General features: G+C 69.4%; 1 protein-coding gene across 1 annotated transcript; it reads right to left on the reverse strand.

Moving 5' to 3' along the window:
• Positions 1–562: 562 nt before the first annotated feature.
• Positions 563–8,679, reverse strand: EPS8L1 (EPS8 signaling adaptor L1). Its single transcript, XM_062177701.1, has 19 exons — positions 8,636–8,679; positions 7,227–7,267; positions 6,878–6,936; positions 6,523–6,684; positions 6,305–6,454; positions 5,479–5,561; positions 5,140–5,380; positions 4,848–4,974; positions 4,682–4,770; positions 4,530–4,604; positions 4,306–4,454; positions 3,441–3,582; positions 3,336–3,364; positions 1,913–2,027; positions 1,692–1,823; positions 1,501–1,594; positions 1,243–1,420; positions 900–1,032; positions 563–821 (listed from the first exon to the last, which is right to left on the reverse strand). Exons 1-19 carry the CDS (start codon positions 8,650–8,652, stop codon positions 735–737), a joined length of 2,103 nt encoding a protein of 700 aa, XP_062033685.1. The 5' UTR covers positions 8,653–8,679; the 3' UTR covers positions 563–734.
• Between the last annotated feature and the right edge of the window lie 7,447 nt (positions 8,680–16,126).

Raw genomic sequence — 16,126 nt, forward strand, 5'->3', positions numbered from 1 at the left:
GTGGCGGCGGATGTGAAACGTGACCTCGGACGGTTTCAGCGCTGTATTGAGTAGGTGGGGCAGGGGGTGGGGCACGGGGTGCCGGCTGTGGAGGTGGTGAGAGGGGTCGGGTCTGGAACCTGCAGCCGCGGCCAGCCGCGAGGGTGAGGGCCAAGACCACGGGCATTCCCGTGTGCAGCCCGGGTAATGGAGGTTTCTGGTTCCAGGCGGGGGCTTGCCTGTTTACCCCGAGGGCCCCCGGGGGCCAGGAGGCCTTGGGAGGCATAAGGGCGGGCAGGGGCATCCCCGGGGGCGGAGCTGTGCCTGCCAGGACTCAGCCCCAGGGCTGAGGGGGACACGTGGGGGGCTTGCGGGAGGGAGGAGGGGCTTAGTGGACTTCTAGCCAGGGCGGCTCGCGAGGGGCGCAGCCTGGGGCTGGGCGGGAGAGGTGGGCAGGGGACTTCACAGGGAAGGGAAGGGAAGCCCCGGGCTGGAGGATACTGCTGGCCGGCTCAGGGGGCCCCGCAGCGGGGAGGGGGCGGCAGAGGAGAGACCCCAGCCAGCAGAGCGTGAAGACGTCGTGCCGCCACCGAGGGGCTGCCCGTAGCGTGCCCTGTCACTCCCACCCGCGCGAGGGCTTGGCGGCCAGGACTGTCCGTCCAGTCTGCCCCCGGGGTGGGGAGGCCCGGGCCCCCGACCTTCGGCGGGGATCCTGTAGTCGCGTGGTCACCTCTCGCAGCGGGGGCCAAGAAAGCTCAAATGACCTCCGAGCCCACGTTGCCATCCACCTTCCTTTTTTGCTTCTGCATCACTGCCTCCAGCTCCGACGGCTTCGCCCCGTCCTGGAGGGCGGCACGGTGGTCAGGCCTCCGGGCCCGGCCCCGTGCGCCTGGGGTGGGGGCGAGGGCGGCCGGGCTCACCTCGAGCAGCGCGCGCTGCACCGTGACCTGGCTGTACACGCGCGCCCCCTCCTCGGGGCTCGCGGCCCGCAGCTCCTCCTTCTGCAGCGAGAACAGCTGCGCGCCGGTCAGCGTCCCCAGCGCTTCCACGGTCCTGGGCGAGGGCGGCGGGGAGGGGGTGCTCAGGCCTGTCCGCGGGTCCGGCGCCCCAGAGCGCCCGCCCTCCAGGGAGCAGGGGCTGCCTCCCGCTTGCGGGGGCGGGGCTTTCCGGGGCCCCAGTCAGTGGCTGGGACAGCATGCCAATCAGTTTTGGGCAAATCCCAGCCCTGCGGTGACCACGCCCCCCGGCCCCTGTCCCACTCACCCCGAGCTGAAGCCCTTGGCCTGCAGCCAGGCGCGGACCTCCGCCGCGTCTGACCGCGGGCTGAGCTGCGGCTCGGCGGTGCGGCTGGGCCCCGGGGCGGTGCGGCTGGGCCCCGGGCGGCCCTGGGCCAGGCGCGCCTGCAGCTCCTCGTGCACGCTGAGCATCTGGGAGAACCTCTCTGCGGGCGGGAGGCGCGCACTCAGGCCAGGGGGCTGGAGCCCAGGCCAGGGCGGCTCCCCGGGGGAGGTGTCCACTCACCCTTCTCGCTGGCGTCCAAGTTGTCCAGGCTGTCGCAGCTGTTCCAGCGTGGCCGGGCAGGGGCCGGGGCCCGCGGGGCGGGGGGCGCACTGTCCTGTGGGGACCAATCTTGAGTGCTGGCCCTCACACCTCCCACCCACCCATAGCCCAGACCTCCGACCTGCAGACCCCCAGGCCCTGCCCTGGCTCACCGGGGGCGGGGCCGGGTGCTGGCCGCTGTCCCCGCCCGGCCCGGGGTGGGGGGTCAGGATGTTATAAGGCACGTATCCCTCCTGCCCCCGGGGGTCCCGGACCTTCCACCACTTGCGCCGGTCATCCAGGACCTGATGTGGAGTGGAGCGGGCTGAGAGGCGGGGCCTGCGGAGGGGGCTGGCCGGCTGCGGCCCCCCCGCTCCCCCCCCCCCCCGCTGACCTGGAGCACGTCCCCCTGCTGGATGGACAGCTCGCTGCCATTGCGGGCCTGGAAGTCGTAGGCACACAGGACCCACCGCCCCGCGGGCTCGGCTTCCTGCTCGGGATCCTGGTGGCTGGGGGGAAGGGGAAGTGGCAGGTGGGGGGGGGGGGGCGGCCAGGCTGCTGTCCCTGCAGCTGGGGCGGCTTCCGTGAGCTGGGGTTACAGCGGAGCGGAGCGGGCCGAGCGGGGCCGGGTTAATAGTGTTAACAGGGGTCTGAGCGCTGAGCGGCACAGGTGAGGATGCCACTTCCCCTTGGAGAGAAGAGGAAGGCACCTGCCCCAGAGGTGGGAGGGAGAGAGACAGAGGGAGAGGGAGGCCGTGTGCAGGGCAGGGCCGGAAGGCGGGTGTGTCTGTGCCCTGACTGCTCCCGGTGAGGGCTGCTGCAGAGCCCTGAGCTGGATGCTCCCCAGCCCGCCCCCCAAAGACCCCCTGACTGTCTCCATTCCTGCAGCCTGGGGAGCCGAGGCACAGCCACACAAAGGCCGCCAAGTGAGGGGGACAGGGACAGGCTTGGCCGCACTGGGCCCCAGGCAGCCTGAGCCAGAGAACCTGCTCCCCGCTGCAGGCCACTGGCCTGGAGGCCCAGAGCGGCCGAGCAGAAGCCGGGAGCCTGGCGCCCAGCGTCGGGGAGCGCAGAGGAGCAGGCTGGGCGTCCCACGGCACCAGGCAGCAGGCCAAAGCCCTGCCCCCCAAGAAGAGGGACCTCAGCCCGGGTCAGGCCTACCTGCGCAGGAGAGAGGGGGGGTCTTCAGGGCCGCGGCGCCCCCTGTGTGGGGCCGGCAGCTCCCTGCACGCTGTCCCTGCTGGGATGCCTCACCCAGCCCCCTGGGTCTCGCTAAGCCTGGCTGCTCTGTGGCCTTCTCACCCCTCCTTGCTTCCCACCCCTCTGCCCTGCTAGTCCCAGGACCCCAGAGCTCGCAACCCGGCCGGCCCACGGCCTGGGAGCGCTGGGAATGTGGGGGCCCGGCCCCTGCCTCCGCCGGAGCCCCAGCAGCTGGGTCTCAACCCTTTGCAGCTTCCCAGTGGACACCCGGCCTCGCCTCCGCCTGAGCTCACCCTCCCCGAAGCTTGACCCCTGCCCTCACCCCAGTGAGCTGTCCTTTAAAACCCAACCTTGCCCCTGCCCTGCAACCCCCTGAGCTCCGTCCTCTCAGACTACCCAACCCCAGCCCCTTCCTCCTGGGCCCCCCATAAGTCAGGGCCCCGCTCCCACCCTCCCGACTCCGCCCCCCGCCCCTGGCCCCGGCCCCGCCCCAGTTCCTCACCACCTCACCCACCTGAGCCGGGCCGCGCGGACCGAAGGGAAAGAGAGGGAGGAGGGGGCGGCGTGAGCACCGGCCCTCCCCCCGACGCCCCCCTCCCTACTGCTGGGGCACTCACCCGTTGACAGCGGCCCTGGGGGCGCTTTGCTGCGGGGAGCGAGAGGGGCGCGGGTCAGGCGGGGAGACAGCCCGCTGGCCGCGCGCCCGGGAGCCCCGGCCTCACCTGCCGGCGCCGCCGCTCGTGCCGCAGCTGCCTCTCCACCGGGTCCTCCCAGGCGCGGCCCTGCAGGTCGGTGGCCGGGGGCTCCCAGCCGCTGCAGAACTCGGGGCTGTACGGGGGTCCCTCCTCCGGGGGCAGCTCCAGCCTGCGCCGGGGCGGGGGCGCTCAGGGCCGCGGCCCCCCCCGTCGCAAGCTCCGCCCCGGCCCCGTGGCTCCGCCCATTCCGCCGAGCCCCGCCTCTTACCCGAGGCGGCGGGTTCGGTCTGAAACCTCCCCTCTCTACCTCTGCCTTCCCTGCGGTCGGATCTCAGGGCTGCTGCCGAGTCTGGGGCTCTCCGGCTTTCCTTAGCCACGCCCTCCCGGCAAGCTCGCCACGCCCCGGCCCCGACTGCTCCCAGTCACCACGCCCCTCGCCCCCTGCTCCTCCAATCACCGCGCCCCGCCTGCTCTCAGTCACCACGCCTCTCGTCCCCGGCTCCTCCAATCACCGCGCCCCGCCTGCTCCCAGTCACCACGCCCCCTCCTGCTCCCCAGTCACCACGCCCCGCCTCCCCGCCCCTCCTATTCCCCAGTCACCACGCCCCCCGCCTCCCCGCCCCGCCTACCCCCAGTCACCACGCCCCGCCTCCCCGCCCCTCCTACTCCCAAGTCACCACGCCCCCAACTGCTCCCGTCACCACGCCCCCCGCTCCGGGCCCCTCCTATTCCCCAGTCACCACGCCCCCTCCTGCTCCCGTCACCACGCCCCCCGCTCCGGGCCCCTCCTACTCCCCAGTCACCACGCCCCCTCCTGCTCCCGTCACCACGCCCCGCCTCCCCGCCCCGCCTCCCCCCGGTCACCACGCCCCGCCTCCAGGCCGACCCTCACCCTGGGCGGGTCCACGCGTCCCCGAGCGAGGTCCAGAGCGCGTGTTCACGCGGAGTGACGTTGTCCCGCAGCAGCGCCACCGCCTCGGAGGTCAGGTGCGGCCTACGCACGCCGCTCGCGAGCTCGGGGCCGCCCGACGTGTCCACGATCTGCCGGGCACAGCGGTCAGCGCCCTCCTCGCCGGCGCGCGCCGCAGGGCCCCGGGGCGCCCGGACCCGGCTCACCATCTGCAGCGGCCCGAACAGGAAGTGCAGCAGCTCCGCCGAGGACGGGTTGGCGATGTGGCCGCGCAGCCGGGCCTGGGGCGGGGGTCCGGTCAGCGCCCGGCGACCCCGCCCCGCGTTCCCGGTCCCCCGGCCGCGTCCGCCCCGCTCACCAGCAGGCTGAAGGCGTACTTGATCTTCTGCAGCACCGCCGCGTACTCGGCCTCCGTGGGCGGCCTGGCCCGCAGCGTCAGCAGGCCCTCTGCGCGGGGACCGGGGTCAGCGCGGGCCGGCCGCAGAGGCCCCGCGGGGAGGGGACCCGGCGGGGGCGCCCCTTACCCCCGGACGCGCGCCGCCGGGTCCTGCGGCCGCGCTCGCGGTGCTCCAGCACGCGGGCCGCCTCGGCGGACTTCTGCAGCCGCGCCACGAAGCTCTCCACGTCGTCGAACACGTGGTTCAGGATGTCCTGCGAGGCGGCGGCGGCCTGAGTCCGGACCCCGGCCGCCGACCCCAGCGAAGCCAGCCTGGGGCTCCCCGGCCCGCCGGCCGGACCGGGCCCCGCCCCCAGAGCAAAGCTCCACCCCCGCAGCCGGCTCCGGCCCGCCCCTCGACGGCAGGCCCCGCCCCTCACCACTTCGCGCTCGGCCTGCAGAGACGCCAGGTCGGGACCCCTGGGGCCCGCGTCCGCGGGGTGGTCGGCGGGGCCGGGCGCCTGCGCCTCCTCCGCCTCGGGGATGGGCCCCTCCCGGGGTCGCGCGCGCTCCACGGCCGGCCCCGCCGCGCTGACCACGGCGCGGACCGACGGGCGGCGCTGCAGGGGCGGGGTCTCGGCGGCGGGCGCGGGTCCGCGCTGCAGCTCCTCCTGGGTGGCCCTGCGGAGGGCGGAGGGGAGGCTGAGGCTGCGACCCGGGGCGCTCCGTGAGGCCCCGGCCACGCTCTGCCCGCCCCTGCCCACGGCGCGGACCCTCACCTGAGCGCCGCCGCCCTGCGCTCCCCGCGGCCGGAGCGGAAATTCTGCAGAGCGCCCTGGATGTCCTCTCGGATCAGCTCCGCCTGCCAATCACGCCGTCAGGCCCCGCCCCGGCCCCGCCCTATCCACCCCTGGACCCCCCCGAAGGCCGGAGCCCCAGAACTCACGTCCCCCACCCTCCATGGGTGCCAGGACCCCACCACGGACCCCCAGTGCGGCCGCCTCCCGCGCCCTCCCTCGCCCCAGGACTCACGCTCCCCGCTCTCCATGGGTGCCAGGACCCCACCGCGGGCCCCCAGTGCGGCCGCCTCCCGCGCCCTCCCTCGCCCCAGGACTCACGCTCCCCGCTCTCCATGGGTGCCAGGACCCCACCGCGGGCCCCCAGTGCGGCCGCCTCCCGCGCCCTCCCTCGCCCCAGAACTCACGTCCCCCACCCTCCATGGGTGCCAGGACCCCACCACGGACCCCCAGTGCGGCCGCCTCCCGCGCCCTCCCTCGCCCCAGGACTCACGCTCCCCGCTCTCCATGGGTGCCAGGACCCCACCGCGGGCCCCCAGTGCGGCCGCCTCCCGCGCCCTCCCTCGCCCCAGGACTCACGCCCCCCACTCTCCATGGGTGCCAGGACCCCACCACGGACCCCCAGTGCGGCCGCCTTCTCCCCCCTCCCTCGCTACAGGACTCACGCTCCCCGCTCTCCATGGGTGCCAGGACCCCACCACGGACCCCCAGTGCGGCCGCCTCCCCCGCCCTCCCTCGCCCCAGGACTCACGCCCCCCGCCCACCACGCAGGCCCCGCCCCGCAGGCCCCGCCCCGCAGGCCGCTCACCCCGAGGCGCAGGCCCTGGAAGAAGTGCACGTCGGGTTGCGCGCGCTCAGGCTCCTGGCACACCAGCAGCAGCAGCGCGCGGCCGCGGCCCGGCGGCGTCACGGCGTCGCAGCGCAGCACGGCGCCCAGCGGGTACGACTCGAGCTCCTCCTGCCGGGCAGCGCGCACTCAGTCCCGGCCCCGGGGTCCCCCCGCCCCCGGCGCTCCCCGCGCGGCACCTTGGAGGCCGGGTCGAGCAGCGCCACGTGGCCGGGGGACACCCGCAGCAGCATCTCCTGCGCCCAGACGCGGCCCTGGCTGTCCATGGCGGCCAGCTTCCTCGCGGCGTCCTCCACCGTGTGCACGCCGTCCTCCTCCCCCAGGCAGAAGGTCACCAGGTGCTGGAACGAGAGGGCGCTGCGACTCCTCCAGGAAGGCCTCCTCTCTGGGCCTGCGCCTCCCCGGCCTCCGCCCGGCCAGAGCCGCACTTGGGTCCCGCAAGCATGGCCACGCGTGGGCGAGGCAGAGCAGGCGCTGTGTGTGGCCGGGGTCTCCCCACCTCCCCCAGGGCAGTCCCCCTGGGCACGGACTCACATTGACCAGGTACTGGGACACGTCGGCCATGACCACCGTGGAGTACCGCTTCCTCTGTTCTGTGGGGAGACGCGGTGAACCCCGGAGTGCAGCCCCACCTCCTCCCTCAGACCCAGGGGTCCAGGCCCCAGCCCCTCCTCCCTCAGGCTCAGGGGTCCAGCCCAGCCCCTCCTCTCTCAGACCCAGGGGTCCAGGCCCCTGCCTTCTCCCTCAGACCCAGGGGTCCAGGCCCCTGCCTCCTCCCTCAGACCCAGGGGTCCAGCCCCAGCCCCCTCCCCCAGCCCTGAATTCCAGTCCAGGGCTCGCTCACGGCCGCCCGCGGGCCTGGGGCTCCCTCTGCTCCACTCACCATAGATGGACTTGGCACTCGGCTTGGGGGCGGCCTCTGGGCTGGGGAAGGGAGAGCGGGGTGAGGGGTCTGTGGGCGCCCCAGAGAGCGGCGGCGCCTGCATGGTGGGGGCAGTGGGCGGCGCGGAGCGCAGGCCCAGAGCAGGGTTTTGGGAAGACAGGTGCGGTGGGTGCTGCGTGGTGCCAGGGGCGAGGGCTCCGCTGTCACACGGACCTGGGCGGGGCCCCGGGGCTGCCCCGCCCACCTGCGTGAACCCCGGGGCCGCTCTGCCTGCCGGCGTGGACCTCGAGGCCCCCTTCTCCGCCCCGCCTGCGTGGACCCCGGGGCTGCCCTCGCCCCACCCGCGTGGATCCCGCGGCCGCCCCTGCCTCCTCCATGCTGGATCCCAGGCTGCCCCCGACCGCCCGCGTGGACCCCGGGGCCGCCCCGCCTCATCCATGCTGGACCCCAGGGCCGCCCCCTCCTTGCTCACTCTGGGCCCCAGGGCCGCCCCCGCCCCGCCCTCGCTGGCCCCCGGCTGCCCCTTCCCCCACCCTGGCAGCAGACTTCCTCTCCTCTGGGAGCTGGCCTCCCCAGATGGGTTAGGGGCCAGGTGCACCTGTGACCCAGGGGAGGCGTTTCCTGGGGTCTCTGTCCCCCTCCTCCCGGCCATGCGAGGGGCCAGCACACGGTAGGCACTGAGTGACTGTGAGTGCCACAGGGCCTGTCGGGGGCCTCTCCTCCCACCCCAAAGGGCCAGGGTCTCTCCAACAGATCTTTCTGTGGTCCCCCCTTCCCCCGCGGCCCAGAGCTCGGTGCCTGGGAAGCCCTGTTAGCCCAACTCCTCTCCCGGCCTGGTCCTGCCCGGCAGGGTTTGACCGTGGTGGGGCTGGCGCTCTCCAGTGAGCTGTGTGCGCAAGACCAGGCTCGCTAGAAACAATCCCGAAAAAAAAAAAAAAAAAATACCAGGGAACTTCAAAAGCTGCTTGGATTTCGAAACATTTCGCACCCAAGAAGGCTCATTTTGTCGTTCCCTTTTTCCACGCGCTCTTCCGCGTGCCCTGGTGTTTGGTAACCAGAGGACAACGGCCGCGGCCGCAGTGGCCCTGAGCCCGGCACCTGCCGCCTGGGAGAACTCCTGACGGCTGTACAGGCAGGACCCTGGCAAGCTCTGGAGGCTGCCCCTGGTTCACAGGGGCGGGGGGGCCAGCAGAGGTCAGCCCCCTGCTGACCACCGGCCCCCTAATTTGCAGCCAGGCCTGTCTGTCTGTCTGCTCCGGAGCCGAACTCCTGGCCACAGGCGCTGGGCTGGCAGGGAGGCAGCCCAGCTTCCTCCTCGGTGTCCACGCTCCCTCGGCCAGGGCCACAGCTCGGCTGCCCTGAACAGGATCTGCGGAGTGGGGGAGGGGAGGTGGGCAGGGGGCACTTACCCAGTAGAGGTGCTCATGGCGCTGAGAAGGGGGGCTCCTGCCACCTGCAGACGCTCTGGGGACTGGCAAGGATGTGAGAACCGGACCTGGGGGCGGGGGCCAGTGAGCCTTGGCCCGGCCCCTCCACCCTCAGACCCAGGAATCTGGACCCCAGCCCCCCTCCCCCAGACCCAGGGGTGCAGCCCCAGCCCCTCCTCCCCCAGACCCAGGGGTGCAGCCCCAGACCCAGGGGCCCAGCCAGCCCCCAGCCCCCCCTCTCCTGGCCGACCTCCTCGCTGGCCCCGTCAGGCTCTGTGCTCACCTGCTCCCGGCTCTCGGGTCCCTTCCAGGCCGCCGGCCCCTCCTTCCAGCTCCCTCCCAGGGCGGCCGCCTCCGCATACCTGAGCGCTCACCTGGCCGGGGGCGGGGCTGGGAGAGACCCAGGAGAGGCTGGGGCAGCCAGGAAGCTAATGGACTCCGGTGTGACAACAATGGGTGGGGAACAACAGTGATCATGGGGTGGACACCACTGATCCCACGTGGGGTCCTCCCTGGGGGAGGCGGGGTTCCTCTCCATGGTGTGTGTGTGTGTGGGGGTGGTCTCATTTCACAGATGAGGCCCAGGAGGGTTTGGGAATTTGCCCAGGGTCGCCCCCTCCCCACCTGTCCTCTGCCCAGCTCCGGCCACCCCCGACTCTGACCTGGAGCCCACCTGGCCTCCTCAGTGGCCTCCCATCCCCTCCCCTCCTCCAGTCTCAGCATGGATCCTGAGCTCAGACCCCCAGGTGAAGCTGTGGCGTGGGCGTCTGGCACAGCTGCTCCCTCCCCGCCCCAGGGCCTTTGCACTGCCATTGTCTCTGCTGCAGTGATGTTCCTGCTGATGGCCCCATGGCTTCCCCCAGCCGGTGAACACTTAAAGGTGGCTTCTCAGAGCGGCTCTGGCACGTGGTGTGGGCATGAGTGCGACTGCTCCATTGCTTCACCCCACCCGTGTCGACTCCATGGACTGGGCTGAGTGAGCCTGGAGCCTGGGGTTGGCGAGAGCAGGACGAGGGCCACTGCCCGGCAGGTGCGGCTTGGAGTCCTGGCTTTGCGGCTTCGTGACTCTGGTGCTACTTACTGTGTGCTTGCGTCTTCTTAGGTTTTATGTATGTATTTATTGAAACATTTGTCTGAAAGGCAGAGAGAGAGAGGTCTTGCATCCGCTGGTTCACTCCCCAACTGGCTCCAACAGCCTGGGCTGGGCTGATCCAAAGCCAGGAGCCTGGAGCTTCTTCCAGGTCTCCCACACGGGTGCAGGGGCCCAAGGACTTGTGCCATCTTCTGCTGCTTTCCCAGGCCATAGCAGAGAGCTGGATTGGAAGTGGAGCAGCTGGGACTAGAACCCATGCCCCAGTACTAACGTCACAGGGAGGGGCTTAACCCGCCACTCCATAACACCAGCTTCTGTTGCATCTTCTTGTCTCTTCTTGTATCCTGCTTGTATACTCTTGTCAGTGCATTGTAAGTGTGTGTGTGTGTGTGTGTGTGTGTGTGAGAGAGAGAGAGAGAGAGAGAGAGAGAGAGAGAGCAAGAGAGCACTGACATTCTACGTAGCGGGTCCAGTTATCCCCAGTTGTCACAGATGGGAGACTAAGGCACCTACAGGGTAAATAGTTCATGTATAGCTACAGAGCCAGCCTCTGCAGGGTCCGGGTGCACCTGAGCCACACCACGCACGCCCTGGCTGCTCCGACCCCGACGCTGTCCCTACCCAGCTGCGTGGCCCTGGGCAACTTACTGAACCCCTCTGTGCTCCAGGTCCCCAGAGGGGGACGATGTTGGGAGGGTGGGGTCTCGGGAGCTTCTAGGACACAGCCTGGCAGAGAGCAAAGCGAGGACAGAGCCTCGGGTGGGCGGGACACTGAGGGCCCTGCGGAAGCCCCCAGCAAGCTGCGGAGCGGGCAGGGCAGGCTTCCTGGAGGAGGAGGGTAGGCTCAGCCCAACCTGAAGGGCAGGTCGGACAGCCCAAGTGGCCTAAGGAGGAGCCAGGTTCTGTCTGGGGAGGGCGCCGCCCGGCGGGGGAGTGGGCTGCGGGCTGGGGTGGCCTCTGGGGAGCAGCACCCAGGCAGGGGCCACCCCGCACTGCCCTCTCCCGTCCTGGACGATTTGTGAGCTTGGCTGGGCCGAGCTCGAGGGAGGAAGCCCATCCCCCTTGCCTCACTGACCCTGCGGAGGCCCGGTCACCACGGCCTGGGCTGTGACCTGGACACAGACTGGGAAGGGCTCAGACCCCTTAGTCAGCAGAGGGGCGTGGACAAGGCAGCTATGTGTGTGTGTGTGTGAGGGGGCTGCACTCTGCTCTGAGAGAGGAGGGGCCCTGGGTCTGAGGGAGGAGGGGCTGGTTCCCAGGTCCCTGGGTCTGGGGGAGGAGGGTCTGGGTCTGGGTCCCTGGGTCTGGGGGAGGAGAGGCTGTGGCTGGACCCCTGGGTCTGAGGGAAGAGGGGCTGGGGCTGGGTCCCTGGGTCTGAGGGAGGAGGGGCTGGGTCTGGGTCCCTAGATCTGAGGGAGGAGGGGCTAGAGTCCGGGTCCCTGGGTCTGGGGGAGGGCTGGGGTCCAGGTCCCTAGGTCTGAGGGAGGAGGGGCTGGTTCCCAGGTCCCTGGGTCTGAGGGAGGAGGGGCTGGGGCCTGGACTCCTGGGTCTGAGGGAGGAGGGGCTGGGGTCTGGGTCCCTGGGTCTGGGGGAGGAGGGTCTGGGTCTGGGTCCCTGGGTCTGGGGGAGGAGGGGCTGTGGCTGGACCCCTGGGTCTGAGGGAGGAGGGGCTGGGGTCTGGGTCCCTGGGTCTGGGGGAGGAGGGTCTGGGTCTGGGGGAGGAGAGGCTGTGGCTGGACCCCTGGGTCTGAGGGAGGAGGGGCTGGGGCTGGGTCCCTGGGTCTGAGGGAGGAGGGTCTGGGTCTGGGTCCCTAGATCTGAGGGAGGAGGGGCTGGGGCCTGGACTCCTGGGTCTGAGGGAGGAGGGGCTGGGGCCTGGACCCCTGGGTCTGGGGGAGGAGGGCGGGGCCTGGGTCTCGGTGTGGACTGCGCAGGTGCCCGGCCCTGCCCACCCCACAGCCTGGCGGGCGTCGGGAGCTGCAGGGGAGACCGAAACTGGAGCCTCCGCCCTGGTTCCAGGGTTTCCTCCTCTGCTGGCCGCTGGCCGCAGAGGAGGCCGCGCCCTGGCCCCAGACCGTGGCCTGGCTCCGCCAGCCCTCGTCCGCAGTCCCCCAGGCTGTGGGGGAGGCTGAAGTCCCAGGACAGGGAGAGGGGGTGGGAGCTGCGGCCGGCTGCAGAGCAGGGGGGCGGGACGCTGGGGCCCCTGGGGATCTGCCTCTCCGCCCAGACCCCATATCTTTCAAGAAGGGCACTGTGTCGAAGGGAGCTGGACCTGCTGGCGTGCGGTGTCCTGGGGCAGCCCAGGGCCTGGTGTGGCTCGCAGACAAAGCCCTTCCTGTAGCCTCTGGGGTTTTGAAGGATGAATAGGAGTTTGCCAAGGAAGGAGAGGCAAGGAAGGCCATGCTAAGGAAGGAGAGGCAAGGGAGGCATGTGCACCTGCTGTGGAGGGGGAGGGGAGGACAGAAGACAGGGGTAGAAGCACAGGGGAAGGCTTCCAGGTCGTGGTCAGTACAGCGCAGGGACCACAGCAGAGGTGAAGGGGCGGACAGACCTGGGACAGCAGGAGTGGACCGCAGTGGGGGCAGTGGGGAGGATCGCAGGCCAGGGGCACCTCAGGGAGGCTGGCGGGTGCAAGCAGAGGAGTGGGGTGCAGGTGACTGACACGGGGGGGCCCAGGGCTCAGTCTCAAGGAGGCCCCGGGTGGGCGGGGTGGGGGCAGACTTGGGGGCAGGACCCAGGGGGCTGCTCTGGACCCAGTCAGGGCCCTGTGTTTCCCCGGGAGCTCCTCTCTGGCCGGCCAGCCCTGGACAGGGGCAGGGAAAGGCTCCTGGCTGGGAGGGGTGGGTACAGGAACCGGCCGGGCGGAGGAGGAGGGAGCCAGGCCGGCGCTGTTTGCTCTCTGGGCGGGCCGGAGGGTGGGGCGGGCTGGGCTGTGGGTCCTGAAACTGGAGGAGCCTGGCTCTGGCTCCTGCCTGGGGCCCCAGGGGCTGGGCCGAGGGCAGAGGAGGGGCTGGGTCCCAGCACACTTGAGGTTGGGTGCTGGGTTGGGGCCGGTCTGAGCTTCCTCTGCAAGGTGGGCGATGAGACGCAGAAGGCGCGGAGACCTGGCTGTGTGCGAGCTCTGCCTTTAATTCCGTGCTCGGAGGCCCCCACGTGGCCGAGGGACACGTGATGCCGCGGGAGGCGGGCAGCTCTGCATAGGCTCGGCGTCCCCCGTGCTGCCCTTCGGTGGCCGCGCCCTCACGCTGTGCGTCCATGCACTGGTCCAGCAGATGCCTGTGAAACATCTTCTCTCCCCGGCATGGCTCCTGGTACCAGGGAGACAGACAGACAGACAGACATCGATGAGACCGCCCCAATCCTGGTTCTGGAGGAAGGCACGGGCTGACGTGTGTACAGTGGGAAACAGGACAGAGACCACCCGGCCACGTTTTGCTCCTCTCCCCCGCCCCCATCCCCACAGCCTATCCCTCTGAAAGATTTATTTATTTTATTTGAAAGCCAGAAGTAGACAGAGAGCTCTTCTATATGCTGGTTCAATCCCCAAGTGGCCGCAGTACCCAAGCCAGGAGCCAGGAGCTTCTTCCGGGTCTCCCACATGGGTGCAGGGGCCCAAGCACCTGGGTCATTTTTTGCTGCCTTCCCAGAGAACTGGATTGGAGGTGGAGCAGCCGGGACTTGAACCAGCGCCTATATGGGATACCGACACTGCAGGCGGTGGCTTTACCTGCTGTGCTACAACCCTGGCCACCATGGGGTTGCTTCTCTTGGCTTTAGTTACCTGTGGCCAGCCTAGGTTTGAAAACATTAAACCATTTGTATTAAGGTTTTAAAAAAAGATTTTATTTATTTGAAGTGCAGAGCTACACATGGAGATGGAGAGGGAGAGGCAGAGAGAGAGAGAGAGAGCTCTTCCATCCGCTGGTTCACTCCCCAAATGACCACACAGCCAGGGCTGAGCCGGGCTGAAGCCAGGAGCCCCACCCAGGTTTCCACGTGGGGGGCAGGGACCCAGTACGTGAGCCATGGCTGCTACCCCCGGGGAGCGGGATGGGAAATGGATCGGGACTGAGAGCCAGGTCCTTGTGTGGGTGTGGAGCCCCTGCCTGCCTCCTGCCCCGTCCAAGAGCGAGGAGAAAATGCGGATGGAAACGGAACAGAAGGGCCGAGGTCCTTGCCCGCTGCCCGGCGGGGCCCCACGCAGGGTGCGCTCATCTGTTCCTCACACCCTAGGCACATACAAGTGTGTACACGCTTAGAGACCCAGGGCCGGCGCTGTGGCCTAGCAAGTAAAGCTGCTGCCTGCAGTACCGGCATCCCATCTGGGCGCCTGTTCGAGTCCCAGCTGCTCCTCTTCCCATCCAGCTCTCTGCTATGGCCTGGGAAAGCAGTAGAAGATGACCCAAGTCCTGGGGCCCCTCCACCCACGTGGGAGACCTGGAAGAAGCTTTTGGCTCCTGGCTTCAGATCGGCGCAGCTCCAGCCATTGCAGCCATTTTGGGAGTGAACTAGCAGGTGCACTCTCTCTCTCTCTGCAACCTTTCAAATAAATAAATAAATCTTAAAAAATGTTCACCCTGGGGGCCAGCACCATGACATAGTAAGCTAAGCCTCCGTCTGTGGAGCCAGCATCTCATATGGGCGCTGGTTCGAGTCCCGGCTGCTCCACTTCCCATCCAGCTCTCTGCTGTGGCCTGGGAAAGCAGTAGAAGATGGCCCAGGTGCTTGGGCGTCTGCACCCACGTGGGGGACCTGGAGGCAGCTCCTGGCTCTGGCTTTGGCCTGGGCATCACAGCCCTCTGCGGCATGGGCCAGTGGGTTGAATTCCCCCTCTCTGCCTCTTTCTGTCTTTGTCTCTAACTCTGCCTTTGCTTTCTTGCCACAGCCGCCTCCCTCTCCGTGAGCTGGTGGGGATGAAGTGACTCTCAGATACCCTTGGACGTCTGAGTCTGGAGAAACCGCAGAGTCTGTGCCGAACCCCAGGCGGACCTGCCACCCCCCCACCCCCCACCCCCCGGTCAGGGCAGGGGAGGGCGAGGGCGGGGCCCCTCTGCCGGGACGGGGTGGGGGAGAAGGCGTGAGCGGCCATGCTGGGCCCCGGGTGGTGTCCTTTGCGTTTAGAATCTCGCTGCTGCAGAGGCCAGGTCACGAGGGACGCTGTCCCGCGGCTGATGCTCGCTGGGGGAAGGACCGGGCCAGAGCCGGGCAGGGTTTTGCCGTGCAGTGTAGAGCAGCCTTTGGGAGGGGCAGCGGCAGGATCGGGCACTTCGGACGCCGGGAGCGGGCACTGCCGCCGCAGGACGCCGGGAGGCGTCGCCCGCACTGATGCCACCACTGGCTGTCGTCATGGCTCCCACTCTGCCTGCCTGGCCCCTGGGAAGCAGCTCACTGCTGGCCCTCCCTGCTTCCCAGCGAGGCTGGGGGGGGGGGGGCGTGCGTGCCCTGAGTTTCCTACTTTGGAAACTGCCTGTCGTGCTTTGCCTCGGCAGGAGTGGGCCCTCTTTCTTTTCCTTATTGATTCAAGAACGCTCTTTCCATATTAAGGATATCAACACTTTGTGATTCGGGTGCCCAAGTGGGGTGGGGGGGCGAGGTACACATCTAGGAAGGGGGGGGACGTGAAGGCAGATTGGCCCCACCCTCAGACCCGGCCACCCTGCTGCCTCCCCACCAGCACACCTTTCGTGCGGTTTGCTGTGGATTAAACGCTGTGTTCGGTCTCTGCTCTGTGCAACAGGGGCAGTGGGGGAAAATTTAAGAAAAAAATCACATGGTACATCCCAGGTACTCGGTAACCGGTCGCTGGTCAATGGTTTGCTTTTATTCTCTCCTCTCGGCCACATCTCTAACCAGCTGCCACCCCGTTAGAGTCACCGGCTGCATCCCCGAGCCACCGGCCCCTGGAAATGCTGCCACATCTCCCAGAACTCCTACCTGGCCGTCAAAACCCCACTCAGGTTTCCCTTCCCCTGAGAAGTCTTTGCTGGTCCTCAGGCTGGGTCTCCACTCGCGGCCCCGACCCGGGCCGAGTGGCGCCTTTGCCTGCCCGGTCCTCGGCTTCGGAGCCCTGCAGAAGCGAGATGCAGCTCTCCTGGGAGAAGGGGTCACAGCCCTGAGGGTGAGGCCGCAGAGCCAGGGCGCCCACCGTCCTCCTGCCCGGAGCAGGCTGCACGGCGACGTCCACGGGTCATGGAAGCCGCAACACACGGCACCTGTGCGGCAGCTGGCTCTCGCCACCCGGGAGCCCTCGGGTCTGCCGACAAACCGGGCCCAGGCCCAGCAGACGCGGCCTCCCGGCAGAACCTCCAAGCAAAACGAGAGTCTGTTGGGTGCTTTCTTCTCGGTGTGTCTGGTCAGCTTTGCCGCAGTGTGACGTCCAT

Source organism: Lepus europaeus, chromosome 19 (genome assembly GCF_033115175.1).
Source record: "Lepus europaeus isolate LE1 chromosome 19, mLepTim1.pri, whole genome shotgun sequence".
Taxonomy (NCBI): domain Eukaryota; kingdom Metazoa; phylum Chordata; class Mammalia; order Lagomorpha; family Leporidae; genus Lepus; species Lepus europaeus.

Bases quoted from the DNA above. Each gene is read 5' to 3' on its own strand.
- EPS8L1 (XM_062177701.1), bottom strand. The intron at 6,937-7,226 runs GTGAGTGGAGCA...GTCTCCCCACAG, and splicing joins GAGTGCCAAGTCCATCTATG to AACAGAGGAAGCGGTACTCC. The intron at 4,455-4,529 runs GTGAGCCGGGTC...TGTGCCCGGCAG, and splicing joins TGTTCGGGCCGCTGCAGATG to ATCGTGGACACGTCGGGCGG.